General features: G+C 51.2%; 5 protein-coding genes across 5 annotated transcripts; 2 read left to right on the top strand and 3 right to left on the bottom strand.

Moving 5' to 3' along the window:
* Nucleotides 1-246: 246 nt before the first annotated feature.
* Nucleotides 247-2,577, bottom strand: M436DRAFT_41007 (uncharacterized protein; the record flags this gene model as incomplete). Its single annotated transcript, XM_013573993.1, has 3 exons — nt 247-500; nt 576-1,169; nt 1,236-2,577. The coding sequence occupies 3 exons, from the start codon at nt 2,575-2,577 to the stop codon at nt 247-249; spliced, it is 2,190 nt and encodes a 729-aa protein (XP_013429447.1).
* A 912-nt stretch (nt 2,578-3,489) lies between these two features.
* On the top strand, nt 3,490-5,172 carry M436DRAFT_62090 (uncharacterized protein; the record flags this gene model as incomplete). The annotated part of the gene is made up of 3 exons (XM_013574268.1): nt 3,490-3,594; nt 3,677-4,907; nt 4,997-5,172. 3 exons carry the CDS (start codon nt 3,490-3,492, stop codon nt 5,170-5,172), a joined length of 1,512 nt encoding a protein of 503 aa, XP_013429722.1.
* A 545-nt stretch (nt 5,173-5,717) lies between these two features.
* M436DRAFT_80106 (uncharacterized protein) lies at nt 5,718-6,393 on the top strand (the record flags this gene model as incomplete). Its single annotated transcript, XM_013574454.1, has 3 exons — nt 5,718-5,803; nt 5,941-6,011; nt 6,074-6,393. 3 exons carry the CDS (start codon nt 5,718-5,720, stop codon nt 6,391-6,393), a joined length of 477 nt encoding a protein of 158 aa, XP_013429908.1.
* Nucleotides 6,394-7,149: 756 nt separating this feature from the next.
* Nucleotides 7,150-9,273, bottom strand: M436DRAFT_41709 (uncharacterized protein; the record flags this gene model as incomplete). The annotated part of the gene is made up of 2 exons (XM_013574115.1): nt 7,150-8,409; nt 8,464-9,273. The coding sequence occupies 2 exons, from the start codon at nt 9,271-9,273 to the stop codon at nt 7,150-7,152; spliced, it is 2,070 nt and encodes a 689-aa protein (XP_013429569.1).
* A 2,310-nt stretch (nt 9,274-11,583) lies between these two features.
* M436DRAFT_71166 (cytochrome P450 family protein) lies at nt 11,584-13,468 on the bottom strand (the record flags this gene model as incomplete). Its single annotated transcript, XM_013574360.1, has 3 exons — nt 11,584-11,692; nt 11,775-12,956; nt 13,182-13,468. The coding sequence occupies 3 exons, from the start codon at nt 13,466-13,468 to the stop codon at nt 11,584-11,586; spliced, it is 1,578 nt and encodes a 525-aa protein (XP_013429814.1).
* Between the last annotated feature and the right edge of the window lie 253 nt (nt 13,469-13,721).

The raw sequence follows: 13,721 nt of genomic DNA on the forward strand, positions 1-13,721 counted from the left end.
CCTTGAGCTTAGCAAGTAATACTGATTCGAATTGTAAGTGGGACTGGCTTATGACCACACTGTGCATGGTGTAGGAGGTTTTTTGCCTTCGTTCTTCCATGATGAAGAGCGAGTGTTTAACTCTATCTGTCCTCAGTAATATACTTGCGCTGTGAGCACCTGCCAGCCACATAACCATAATACTCCCATGGTTTTCCACCGGTCCCGCTTTGTGTCAACGTCTTCACTCTTCATCGACTACCACCATTACCACCCATCACCATCATCACCGCCATACTCGTCATCAGCGATGCCAAAGTTTCCAGTAACATCTTCGGTAGCAGCTTCAAACTCTTCTTCATCCTCGTAGTGTGGAGAGGTAGGTTGAACTTCTTCGTCTGGCCAGTAGTCGCCCTCGTCTTCTTCCTCCTCTTCCTCTTCTTCTGCTTGCTCGTCTTCTGCTGGTGCGTCTCCCTTGGTAGCAGGCTGTGCGGAGCCCATTTGTGGTGACAATTGCGTGGCTGCTGGTGTGGGCAGAGCGTCATGTGCGAGTTCGGGTGATTGCGAGGGAGTGGATGGAGTAGCAGCACGCACACCCTCTGGTGCTGGGGTGGAAGCCTCGGATCCGGCTCTTGACTCGCCGTGTCTGCGATCACCGTAGATCTTGCCCAGAGCAGCATAATTGACTCTTTGTGAGAACCCCTTGGGTGCTCTCTTCTCCAGCATACGCAACGAAGCATCTGCTGGCGACTCAACAGGTGTTCCTGCATCGGTGAGGACAGTGCCATCGCCCATGCGACCTCTCTTCTTGCGTTTGTTGACTTTTTTGTCCTTGCCTTCTGCTTCTTCGAGTGCCTTTTTCAACTGCTTGGCTTGTTGGGCGCGAAGCCAGTCTTCGTTGTGTGCGACCCAAATCATTTCCTTCACTTTGACTTGCTCTTCGCTGAGAAGTGCGTTAGCGACTTCCGGGTCGTCGGCAAACTCGTCTTCGCCGATGATCTCGGAGTCGGAGACGAGTGTGTGTGTGCGGCCCATTGCAGTTAGCCTCAGAGCGTTCTGTTGAACAATGGCGGCACGTTGTTGTTCTGCGAGTGTCTTTGCGCGTTCTTCGATCTTCTCCTTTTCGGCTTGTTCCTTTGACGAGATACATTCGCGCTCGAGAAGGATGTTTTGGATTTCGCCTTCGAGTTCTTCCTCGGCCATGAAGTCGGCATCGGTAAGTGGTGGTGGTGCAATGACTTCCTTCTTCTTGCGACTACTCTTGACTTTGATGATCTCGGTAGGATCAGGGGTAGCGGACGCTTGGGGGTTTGCTGTGGAATCAGAGTCGATACTGGAGCTTCGGCCAAGTGAGGGATCAATTGGAATATCGGGAATGGCAAAACCGTCTGCGTCGCGGCGGGGTTGTTGCTGCGTTGCTGCTTGGACGATAGCATTGCTGCGGGCGCTTGACACCTTTTGTCGTTTGGCAGATTGAACTGCTTCTGCATGAGAGAACGAGCCTGGCTCGGGAGTTGCAGAAGATTGACGTGATGATTCTTTGCTCAGTTCATACGCCTTGCGCTTCAGTTGCTTTCTCAAGAGCTTTTGTTTGCGGAGTTCAGCTTCCAACAAAGCGGGCGGATCGGCTTGTTCTCTGATCCTGACACCCTTTTCGCGAAACTCATCAATCTTGAGATGTGCAGCGCGTGTACGCTTAAACTCTTCAAGACGTTTCGAGATTGTGAGATCAGCAACTTTGACGACGAAAACGACTTCTCTAACGGTGCGGCGGAAGTTGTTCATGCGAGCAGCCAGGATAAGGCAAGCACCACAGAGACCGGCCGGGTGTCTTCCTGTGACGATCCAATCTCTCTTCATACGACGAATGATCTTGACAGCATCCTCGGCGACCTGGCGCGTCTTTTCGCCGAATTCAAGCTTGCTGGCGTACTTGAGAATCAATGGCTCAATCTCGATCATCTTGGTGGTCTCTTTGAAGTCCACGAAGAGGTTAGCCAGCAGACCCTTATACGTATCTCCCAAGCTGAAGACATTGACTGAAATGACTTCGGCGATGTCCATGAGCAAAACAGTGTTCTCAGCCTTGTTTCGGCATGCAATGTACAGACAAGCGCCAGCGACCTCGTCAGCGCGACGACCTTGGGTGAAGTTGCTGTTAGAGGCCAGTTTCCAGATACCCATGGCCTTGTCCGAGACGTCTGGAGGAATGGGCAGGCGTGCAGTGAACAAACGCAGGGATTCGCGACCGTTGTTCTCACTGTCCTCTCTGCTTTGCATAGAAGCACCCAACCTGCGGGCAGCAGCGGCACCCAATGTCTTTGCGTGTCGTGAGTTCTCATTGACGATACCACCTTCAACTGTGGCAGCACCAGTAGACGACTCTCCGAAAGTGACCTCAGCAACAATGTTCTGCTCGCTGACTTGGGTACCACAGTTCAAACAAATCTTGGCACCATCGATGACCTCGAAGCTGGGGGCGTCGCAACCACATTCTGATCTCTTTGCTGGCCGGGGGATTGGTTTGAAAGAGCCGGGGGTCTTGCCTCCAAGGCCAGACAGACGTTGGGGCCGACGAGGGGGAGCGATACCAGGCATGTTGATGACAGAAATTGAATATTGATTATGACTGTATCCGGACGATGGTGGTGGCAAAGCTCCAGATTTCTATCAAAGTTGGACAATTTGTTCAAGTCGACAAGTAATGGTGTTTTTTGGGTGAGTCTCAGAATATCATGGCCTCTCGAGTAGTGAAGGCAGCACCACGCATGGAGGAAATGCGACCGAGAGAAAAGATGCAGAACGCAGATCTTGGCGATTTGAGCGCGACACGAGCGAGCCCAAGTTTTGTGCGCAGCGCAGCGGATCAACAGAGACCAGATGAGATAAAAGTTTCTCTGGTATACACGTGCAATGCAGGCTTCGGTTTAGCAGAGGGCGTGATGGCAGCGGATGGCCGAAGTTGGTGCAGGTTGCGTGTCGCGGTGCGCTGTGTCAGAATTTTGCCGATGAGCTGTCGTTCACTTTCACGGTTCGTTGGCGTGGTGGGAAAGCGCGCAGTTCCCATAGCGCACTGACCGCCTTGGCATCCAACAAACTTCTGCGCTTGTGTTCGACTCTTGGGGTGGGCGACCACATTTGTGCCCTCCTACCAACCTCTGCTCCATGATGCTGCTCGTGTGTTACTCACGTCCTTTAACGCGTCCCGCTCCATAGCACATGAAAGACCTGGCAAGACACGCTCCACATCTTTGTCAACGACTGCCTCTCGAATACATAGCTTTGTGTGCAGTTTATGCAAGCGCACGGTCGTCGTTCTGCCGCCGCGAGCAGTCTACACGTCGTCGCCAGACGGAATCTTGTAACTCTTGATCCTCACGCGTCTCCTTCCCCGGTTCGGGATCAACGATACTGCCATGGCGTCAATATTGAGGAATCTCGGTTCTGTTTCCCTTTCCATGTCAAAATCGCGAACCTCCACACGTTCTCGAGCACATTCCCTATTTCACAATGAAGGGTCCAGAAACATTGACGGCCTTTTCGGTTCCTGGAGAGTGTCTTCAAGCTCTCTTCGCAGCGATTCATCACATCTCAAATCTCGTACAGCTTTGCCGGGTTCGCGATGTTTCTCTGCCTTTAGTGCTATTTGGATCGATAAGGCCGGCGAGATAATGCCCAAAGGATATGAAGACGTCAGATCTATGTCTTCTTGAAAGACTCAAGGGCACGCAAGCAACAGCTCGACGGATTGGCATTAGGACATGCCAATACTTCCTCTCATACACCGTCTTCCAATCATCGCCAGATTGGGTCGAATTCTGCGCAAGCCACGCTGACACGTCCGACCTCGAGTCTTCCGACCAGTCTCAATTCACCAACTTCGCGAAAGCTGTCCTCCACCTCCGCCGCTACCGTCTCGGAACATTACGATCCTGTTCGCTGGAAAAGTCACCTCGAAACCAGCAGACGCTATGAGGCTCGACTGCGAGAAGACCATATTGGCCACGAGCGTAGGCTCGAAGCCAGTAGACGCCGTTCAGCTCAGCTGCGATCAAACGAAGATGTCTATCGCGCTCGTCGCGATGCTGAGAACGCAGCACGCAGGCAACGAGGTGAAGAGGATCCCGTATATCGCGAGCGCAGCAAATCATCCAAGACCATGCACCATGCTCGGATGAGGCATCACCCGGCGTATGTTCGAAAACGACTCATCAGAGCCTTGTTGATGCAGTATCCATGGACACGCACGGGCCTCCCTTGGAAGACATACTCACCTGTTGTCAGCTCCGAACCGATCGAACGTTGTTGCAGTGGATGCAACAAGACAAGGTGCGGGGGCTCGAGGCTGTGGTGGCACAAAAATCATGTGGCTCCTACCCAAAGTCATACCGGATCTCAGATCTTTCTTTGCCATGGTTGCCGTTTCTCAGCAGATGACCCGGACCGCACAATGCCGGAGGGCTATGAAGACTGCAAGAGCGTCAGGGACTTCTCAACCCGTAAAGAACTGCTCCATGGTTCTCGTGGGGGTGAGGACTTTGCCAAAGCGGAGCGTTTTGTACGAGCTACTATACTGTGGAAATGGTGTTCAGAGTCTTGGATTCGCGATCTGCCTTGGAAAGTCCACCGGCCAGTCATGTTCGACGAGAGAATCTATGACAAGTGCACACGTTGTGAAAACTCAAGGTTCAGGAGCTTGCGACTATGGTGGCGATCTTCAACTGAGACGATCTGCAACAATTGTCATTCCGAGGGAGATTGGAACGACGTGATGCCGCAAGGTTACGAGGATGTAAGAACGATGAAGGAGTTGCGTGCCCGTGAGAAGCAACTGGATGAGGAGGGACCCGGACCGGAATCGAGATACTCGATCTCACCAGCTGGACAGCTCTTAACGAACAATGATTGGAGCCGCAAGCTTTCCATACGTACGAAGATGACTGTAGTCACCGGACTTGGATTCCAAGCTTCCGGTGTCCGCTCTTGTTCCCAACACGTCCTGCCAATCGGTTGTCAGTAACTCAATCTGACACCAAACCACCTGTGAGTCCTAGTGTGCTCGTCTTGAACCATATCAATGAGGTCTACGGAAGAACACTTCCAACGACGTCAAAGGTCAGACAGGGTCGCCCTCTCGACATGGTTTCTAGTTTGAGAAACGACCATGTCTCTCCAATTTTGAGGAGGTTTTGAAAGTGGTGTATCGCACGCTAGGTAACTTCATGATTCCAAGACCTCTCTTGGGATGGTCTTTGATCGCATGAACTATGTTTGGTAAGCAAATACTCACGTCTTGAGGTGGATCCATTCCGTCACGGGTCATTGCTACCTGCGCCTTTATTGTAGCCTTGTATACAACCAACAAGTTGATAACAGCAACAGGACACAACAAACAAACAATAGCAAATAGCACGACACAAGCACAAAATGATCGAATCCAACCAATAACAAAACAAAGCCCCAACCCGTGATGGCGACCAGAACGACAGATCAAGTGGCCCAAGCTCCTTCTCCTCCTCTCTCGTGCAACCCGGGCCGCGGTGCTGCTTCCAAATCGAGCAGCGGCCAGCAACAAAACGTCTTCATAGCTTCCCCCGGATTCTCCAGCTGTTGCCGAACCCTCTCGTTCCCAGCCCGTTGCCTTGCTTCCTTCCTCTTACCCTGTTTCCCTGCTTCCCTCTGTCTCCTTTCCTTTCCCCCTTTTTCCCACTTCTGTCATCACCACATCAAACGCAACAATGGTTGGAACACGCAAACGCAGAGCTGAGGAGAGCGAAGAGGAGGAGCTTCAATCGCTTCCTGAGGATAGTGAGGAGGAAGAGGAGTAAGTGCTGCTTTTGACGTCATGCTGTCTGCTGCGCGTTGCTGCTCTGTCGCGTCCGTCGCCGTCTGCGATGCATGGACGGCCATTGATAGTCGATGACCTCTTGCAAGGACAAGTGCTAATGTCTGCTGCCACAGGTACGACTCTTCCGAAGCCGAGGGCGATGCCGCCTCAGACGACGATGACGACGAAGTCGCTGCTAAGCCCGGTACGTCTATCCTCACTTCTCCCTCTCCACCCTCGGTAGCACCTTCTAACACCATCTCACAGCCCCCTCGGCCTCGAAAAAGCGCAAGACAACCAAAGACGCCGCTCCCGCCGCCGATGACGAAGAAGACGACCTAGACGACGACGACGAAGAACCCGCCGGCGAAGACGACGACGAAGTCGACCCTGCCGAGCTCGACGACCAGGAAGAAGCCGCCGACCCTGACGACGAGGATGCGGATGAAGATGCAGATGACACTGCCGACAAATCTGGTCCTGCTGCTGCGGCTAAGAAGGCCAAGGAGAGAAACGTTCCTGGCGGCAAGGACAAGGCTGAGGTGGGCGATATCGAGAATGCTGAGGAGAAGGATGGGGGTTTGTAATGCGTGAGTTGTGATGAAGGGATGAGTGCTTATAGGTGGGTACGGGTGGGAATGGGCAGGATGGATCGGAGGTTGGTGGGTCATGTATGAGAGTTTATGAAATTCTGAGATGTAGTAGCTAACTCTGCTAATATCATGTTGAACCAGTACGATGATGTTCTCGCCGATTTTCATGATTCTTGCTCAACAGAGTCCCAATTGTTCCCTCTTTACTCGCACTGATCACCAACCCTTTTCTCAAATCGTGCATCTTTCTGAGTTATCAAACAAGGTAGCCAACACTCACAAGCTAAGAACCACTTGCCATGTCAAGTAAACCTTTTCTACGCATGATCCAAACAAGCAAGCTGGATGCGAATCATCATCGAGTGTCGAGCCATTCTTGCTTGATGGAAACTCAATTTCTTTTTTCCTTTTCGCCCAAATCCACTTGATCTTTCCCAGCTCACCTCTTGCATATCGCTTTGAGTGGCTGGCTGGCCAAATGACCTCAACAACAAGACTCATTGAGCCTGCATCACAGGTGTGGTGGATGACTATCATAATAAGGATATCCCCGGACCTTTTCGAACGACAGATACTGACTATCATGAGATCTTCTGTGACCCCATGGTCTTCTAGCCTGCGACGACCACGACAGCTTCTATCCTAGGTTTCCTTGATCACATTTTCCTAGACCAGACTGGAAGAACAAAAATGGAACTTCTGTTATACACAACCCTGAACTAGAGTACACTCTCCAGCCTCCTCCTTTCCTCAGAACCAACTCTTCCGCCTACTCATCTTCTCAAACACCGCCCTCATGGGACTCAACGGACTCGATCCCTGCACTCCCGATCCATATACCTTTCCCCTCTGCATCTGCTCCTCCCTGCCTTCCTCACTCACCCCTCCACCATCAACACCACTTTCCATGAACAAATGCTCCCCAGCCTGCCCGACAAACCACCTCCCTCTGAACTGTTCTCCCTTCGGTCCCGCTCCGCAGCTCCCAGCCATCATGTCAGACGGCGGACTATTAACCGCCAGACTAAACAAATTCAACGGTTCCGAAAAATCAGTAATCAAACCATTTTGACTGATAAAGTAGACTAAACACAACACATTGATGAAGAAAATGGAAAACAGGACTAGGTAAAATGTATGTGTGCCGGAAGAGCCTGAACCCCCCGATGCGTATTCTTGGGCGCGGAGGGTGGCGGGGAAGGATTGGTATTGGCCTGGTGATAGCAAAGTGGAGCTGTAGTTGTAGAATTGGACAAAGGGGGCGTCTTGCCAGGACATGAGTAGAGTAGAGGAAGCAAGCACGGCGAGGGCTTCGGCGATGGACGGGCGATCGCTGGGGAGTTGAGGTGCAGAGAGGATCAGTTCGGTGAGGAGACGTGCGTTGGCTGCTTGTCCGTCGTCGATGCCGGCGTTGAGGGAGAGCGAGTTTGACCATTCGGTGCCGATGTAGGGCCAATCTTTGTTGATGGTGTCGTTGCCTTGCAAGGGCTTTGGAGCCGTGTTGAAGAAGCGCATGGGGTTTGTCAGGTTGTCTTTGGGGTCGTCGACACATTTTGCTTCTAGAGATGCTCCCACGACTGAAGCATTGTACTCTGTACTGCAAAAGGGCGTTTGGAATACTTTTAGCGAGCACAGAGCAAAGTTGTCTGTTGCGTCTCTACCTAGCAGATAGATTGCTTTTCGGCCATAGACGCCCGTATGGTTCATCAGTGTATTGTAACTCTGTGGCAGTTTTGGAAACACGGGAGGTGAAGTGAGGTACTTGGGGCCCCATTCGAAGATATCGTCGACGGAGGTTGCATTGAGATAAGTGCCGTTGGGTTCGGTCCCAGGCTGGTAGAAGGCCATTTGTGCTCCGGTGGGCCAGAGAGTGTTGTTGAGGGTGTTGTTGTTCCATTCTGTGTAGACGATTGGCGCGAGTTCTGCTGCTGTCATGTGGGCGCATAGCACGTTGACTGCTGGTGATGGGACGGACGCTTGGAGTTGGTAGACGCCTTGACCATCCAGATCCTGTGGTTCTGTTAATTTGCTGCTCGACGTTTCTTTGAGTCATGGTCTACTCACCTCTGGTTGCAAGATATTGTTGACGGCATCCCACGCCGCACCTGGCACACCTGCATGCGGCAAAGCCAACGTCACGTTATTGACAATCCTGCCAAACTTCTTCGAATTGCTCGTGACATTACTCCACTCCAAATCCACCCACGGAGCCTTGACTGTCGTATTCTCAAAGATCATCGCAAAGCCTTTCGGTCTCAACGCTGGATCACTACTTCCATTTCCATTTCTGGAAATCGTAGACCAATCACTGATGTAGCGTTGATAATTGTAGTAACTGTGAGCAGCATATTGGATTTGAAGACAGGTGTTACCTGCAATTGAATCTTCGGTTGCTGTGATGGGGGTGCCACAGTTGGCGCCTAGGTAGGCGGGGTTGGCCCAGATGGTTTTGACTAGGCCTTGCATGGATCCGTGTTCCCACGGCCCATAGCGCAGATATGGTTGAACCAGAGACTCGGAAGCAGTGGTGTATAGCATAGCTACTACAGCAGCAACCAGCGAAAGCACACCCAGAAAAGAGAAGATGCTGGACTTGAGGGCTTCGAAATGGGTAATCATCGTTCCGGGCTGCATGACCCAACTGCGCATATCCATTTCCGCAAGAGTGATGCCTCGACCTTGATTCTTCATGAATGCTCTGCGTGAAAGGACTTGGCCCAGAAACGAAACGAAGACTGTTGCAAATGACAATTCGATAGTCTTGGCAAAGAAAGCAGTCAATAGATCTGCAATGTAGGGTGTCATGCTTCCCCCTTTGCGGATCCAGTTGTATCGTGGTCCGCGCAAGGCCAGGATGAGAAAGATACCAGACATGATTGTTGAGTAGAAGGCCAGTACCAGTATCGTTACCGAAAGCCAGTTGCCGCGATTGTGATGGAAATGTTGGTGAGCAGCACAGGAATCCGTAGGTCCAAAGTCTGCTTGATCCAGTGAGTCCCCATGCGCTCGTAATGCCTTCAAAATTCACCAACCAGGGTTCAGAACCACTTACCATCATAAACAGCCTTCAGCGACTCTGCGAAACTGCGTCGATTGCGCAAACGCTGTATATCAGGCTCATACGCAGTCGTCTGTGGAAAACTGCTCTGCGAACTAAACGCACTAGCCTTCCTCTTAGGACTCCATATAGGCAACTCGTGCTCATCCAACCCAAACCCTTTCTTCAAGTCATCTTGAAGCGCTGCGACATCCTTGTCAACGCTGATGCCTAGACCTTGAGGTTCTGAGTGAGCAGTGTTGTGGTCATCGTTATAGAGTGATGCATCCGTGATATCATCTTCATGGTCTTTAATCACTGTATATTGTCCATCATCCACAGAAGCCAGTCGCGCGAACGTTGCTCGTTGACGTGGAGGTCGCGGTGTAGAGTCAAAAACTGTAGAGCTCTGCGACAGAGCAGGAGACGGCGATATGATGACTTGAGGGGGTGAGTGAAGAGGTTGCGACTGTTCAGAGTCCATGGTTGATATACAAGTAATTTTCTCACTGCTTTTGGGGTTTCTTCCTCTTGATTGCAGGATGCAGGAGATGTTGGAATTGGCGGTCAGGATCGTGCTGCAATCCTTCTTGTCCTCATACGCGCAGGTGAGTGGGAGTTTGTGAAACACGACTGATTTCTTCGGGAAAGGATTAGCTGCAGCTCTTATGTGTGTTTTTCTGTTCGACCGGATGTCCGACAGCCTTTGGCCCGCGGATCTTATTGATCAAGGTTGGTTGCTGATTAAGTGTCGCAATGTTGCGTATGCCATCCAGATAAGGTAGGTTCGTTGGTTCTTGCGCCTGCCTTGGTTCCTCGGTGTTAACTTTGAGCAATACTCAGCCGCAAATGACGGAGAACAAAGACAAGGCGGCTAGTACACGGTCTCTCAAGGCCACGAGTAGCAACAAGTGAGGCACGTAAAGGCACTTGTCAGACCCAGAAGTGAACAATGGTGGGAGAAGAAGGTCCAATACTCCGGAAGTCCTGCGAAGAATACGTACCGACTGTCAGCACTATACAAACAGCGAACTGACAAGTGTGCTTCTAGATCCATCGCGCACTCAACACTGAATCCTACCAATATAGGACCAACGATAGATTGGCGAAGACCAACTCTTCAAGCTAGCGCTTCTCCTTCGCGCCTTTGCTGTTGACCTCTTACCTCATGACTCATCTCTTTATCTTCTCCGTGATACTGAGTATGCCTATGTCACTCCCAAACACAGCAGAAACCTTGGAAGGAAGGGAAAAGAGGTATCCGACAAGATGCTGCAGGAGCCCAGTGGTAATCTGCGAGGAGGATGGCTGAGCTGCAGGTTTCCTGCAAGCCACACAACCACAATCGCCCAAAGCGCATGCTCGCTACTGTGCACTGCAGATCAGGCGATCCCCTTGTCACCTTTGTTCGAATAACAGGATAATTTGTACTTCTTAACCCGACGCTGTCCTCAAACCTCCAGTCGCGGCTGTCGGGGCGCGTCGAGCGTCTTGTAAAATTCAAATAGGCGTGGGATCAAGAACGTAAGGTCGACGTTGAATAAGTGATCCTGCAGAGAACAGGCGGGAAGGAAACAGTATTTCTCATCCGCGATGGCGTATAAATTAGCACGGACTGGCTTGAGCACGAGCGCCGAGAAATTGCGCCGTCAGTCGTGGTCAGACTCAGCCCTCGGCCCAAAGGCCCTGTACTGTACAAAGTCCCACGTACCTGAGCTGTCAAGGATCTGAGAGAGTCCAGTCTGTCATATCTGTCCGAGGCTCGCCTTTGGGTATCTATAGCGAGCTGTGTGAGACAAGCAGCATGTGAGTCCGTAGTCAAGATTTGGCCATGACGAACTCTTCGAGATGGTGTTTTCTGATCACCGGAACGAACATAGAATCTTCTCATCATGCTTGATGGGTCCTGTTGTACTGAACGGTATGTGCAAGTTACTGGCTCTGCGCAGAATGAGTCTTTCTCGAGGATGTCGAATGATGTAACATTATCTGGCTCTCGGGAAAAACTTGCGCTTCGCAAGAGACCAACGAAAGCCATCGAAGTAAGGCACTGGCCCTCGATAGATTGCCCCAGCCGTGGTATAGAGTATAGCGGGAAACGAAGTCCATTGGGGACAAGGAGAAAAAAATTCAAGACCACACCCCGTCTAAAACCCATCAGCTTCCTTCTCAGCGCCCTCATTAGCCTGTTGTTCTTCGGTGCTTCCATCTCTAGGTTTGATATTGACAATAAGGCCTTCCTGCAAGACAAAAAAGCTATCATCAGAAGTCAGCGCTGAGTCTTTCGTTAAAATACCAGCCAGCGCCATCAAGTGCAACAGCGGTCTCGAAAACTCACAAATTCTTCTCAACCAACGGTCTACTCGGATCCGCAAGCCTCACATCGAACCACCTCAAAAACGTCGGTACCATTTTCGTCATCTCCATGAATGCGATGTTTCGTCCAAAACACATGCGACTCGCACCACCAAACGTGAGGAAATACCTTTGCATCTCAGCTTTATTACCTTTGAGCCAGCGATGAGGATTGAACTCGCTAGCATCATGCCCAAAGACTGTAGTGTTGCGATTGACTACCCATGCTGAGGCGCCAACGACATGGCCGGCAGGGATGTAACGGCCAGCGATTACGCAGCCGCCGGGGGGAACGCGGCGAGGCAAGAGGCCGCCAATGGCTGGATGAACGCGAAGACCTTCGAGGATGGTTGCTTGGAGGAAGGGTAGCTTTTCTGCTTCTTCCATGGTGACTGGATCACTGAGTCTGTGTTCCCTTTGCGCTTGATCAATCTCTTGCCTTAGCGTAGCCAAATGTTGTGGGTTTTGTAGCAAGTGGTAGATGATACTCCGTAGTGAAATCGCCGTGGTATCAGAACCAGCAGTGATGTTCGCAGCAGCCATACTGATAACGGCTACATCGGTGACTTGATCAGGTTTTTCTCTTTGCAGACGGAAGAACTTTTCGAGAATATCATTGCGGTCTGTACCGCGTACTTTGCGCTCTTCGACCTCCTTGAGGGCGCGTTGCATCAGGCTGCCCGTACGGTTGGTGACACCTAACCAGTTGCCAATGTAGGGCTTTAGATAGTCGTGAGTCCAGAATACCCAAGGTACGTGCCCTAGCCAAGATGCAGAAGCTAAAGTGCTCTCCACAGACTTCAGACTGCCATCATCATGTTCGGTATCCATGAAGCCAAAGCGCTTCGAGAATGTGATCTCACCAATGACATCAAAAGCGAACATCTGGAACCAGTGGCCTAGATCGATCTGAGAAGACATCTTTTCGCGCATGCGGGTGACGAAGTGATAGATTGTGGAATCAACGTAGGGTTCAAGATCCTTGAGTGTCTCCATAGCATAAGGGCGAATGACCAACTTCTTTTGTGCGGCATGGACGTGAGGGTCTTGTTCAGCGAAGGGGTCAAAGGTACGGTGACCCTTGAGGACCGAGTACCAGTCCGACTTGTTGAATTGAGAACCGGCGCCGTAGATCATCTTTATACCATCGAGGTCTGCTACGCTCCTGGTTGGAGACAGACAATGTTAGATCCTGATATGAAATGGGCGTTGCTGTCTGATTTGAGGATAGAGAAAGGGATACCAGGAAAGAGAGGTAGACAGTATGGTGCTGGAAGCAGGGTGCGACGACTGAACGAAGACGGTAGTCAAGCTGACCGAACTATCTACTGGTTCCTTTCTCTGGATAGGCTTCACAATGAGAGAGATGGGAGGACAGTTGAGCACTCACAGTTCTTTTGGCGCAACTCTCACCAACGGTCCATGCAACTCGTGCAACCGAATCAACTCCCGGTGCAGATCGCCTCTCTTCGCCCTCACAATCAACCACCCTTTCCCTAGACTCGCCCAGAAAGGTCCAGGTACCCCAGCCAGAGGCGCAAAACATCGTTGATATACTATATATCCTATAACGAAACAGATGAACACCGTCACAAGATAGTGAGAGACAAGTGTGGTGGCGACAGAACCAACAGACGACAGGGATAAGGACTTGAAGTCCACAGTCGTGATTGCCATAGTTGGAGAATGCAGAAGCCAGACAGATCCCGAAGAAGTGGTTCTCGGTGTCAAGCTTGTAACCTGCGGCGTGCAGTCTGGGTTTTGTTAGTTTCCAGGCGGGGTGATCCAGGTTCCCAAGGAAGGCTTTCGTATGGACCAAACCAGAGGTGAGATTCAAGCAGACAAGGAGTGTGAAACTCAGACGAAGCGCCGGAGAAAGGAGGAATCACTTGCTAAAGTAATGCATTGATTAGCGGCAACTATCCCTCGG

Source organism: Aureobasidium namibiae (genome assembly GCF_000721765.1).
Source record: "Aureobasidium namibiae CBS 147.97 unplaced genomic scaffold scaffold_4, whole genome shotgun sequence".
NCBI classification, from domain to species: domain Eukaryota; kingdom Fungi; phylum Ascomycota; class Dothideomycetes; order Dothideales; family Saccotheciaceae; genus Aureobasidium; species Aureobasidium namibiae.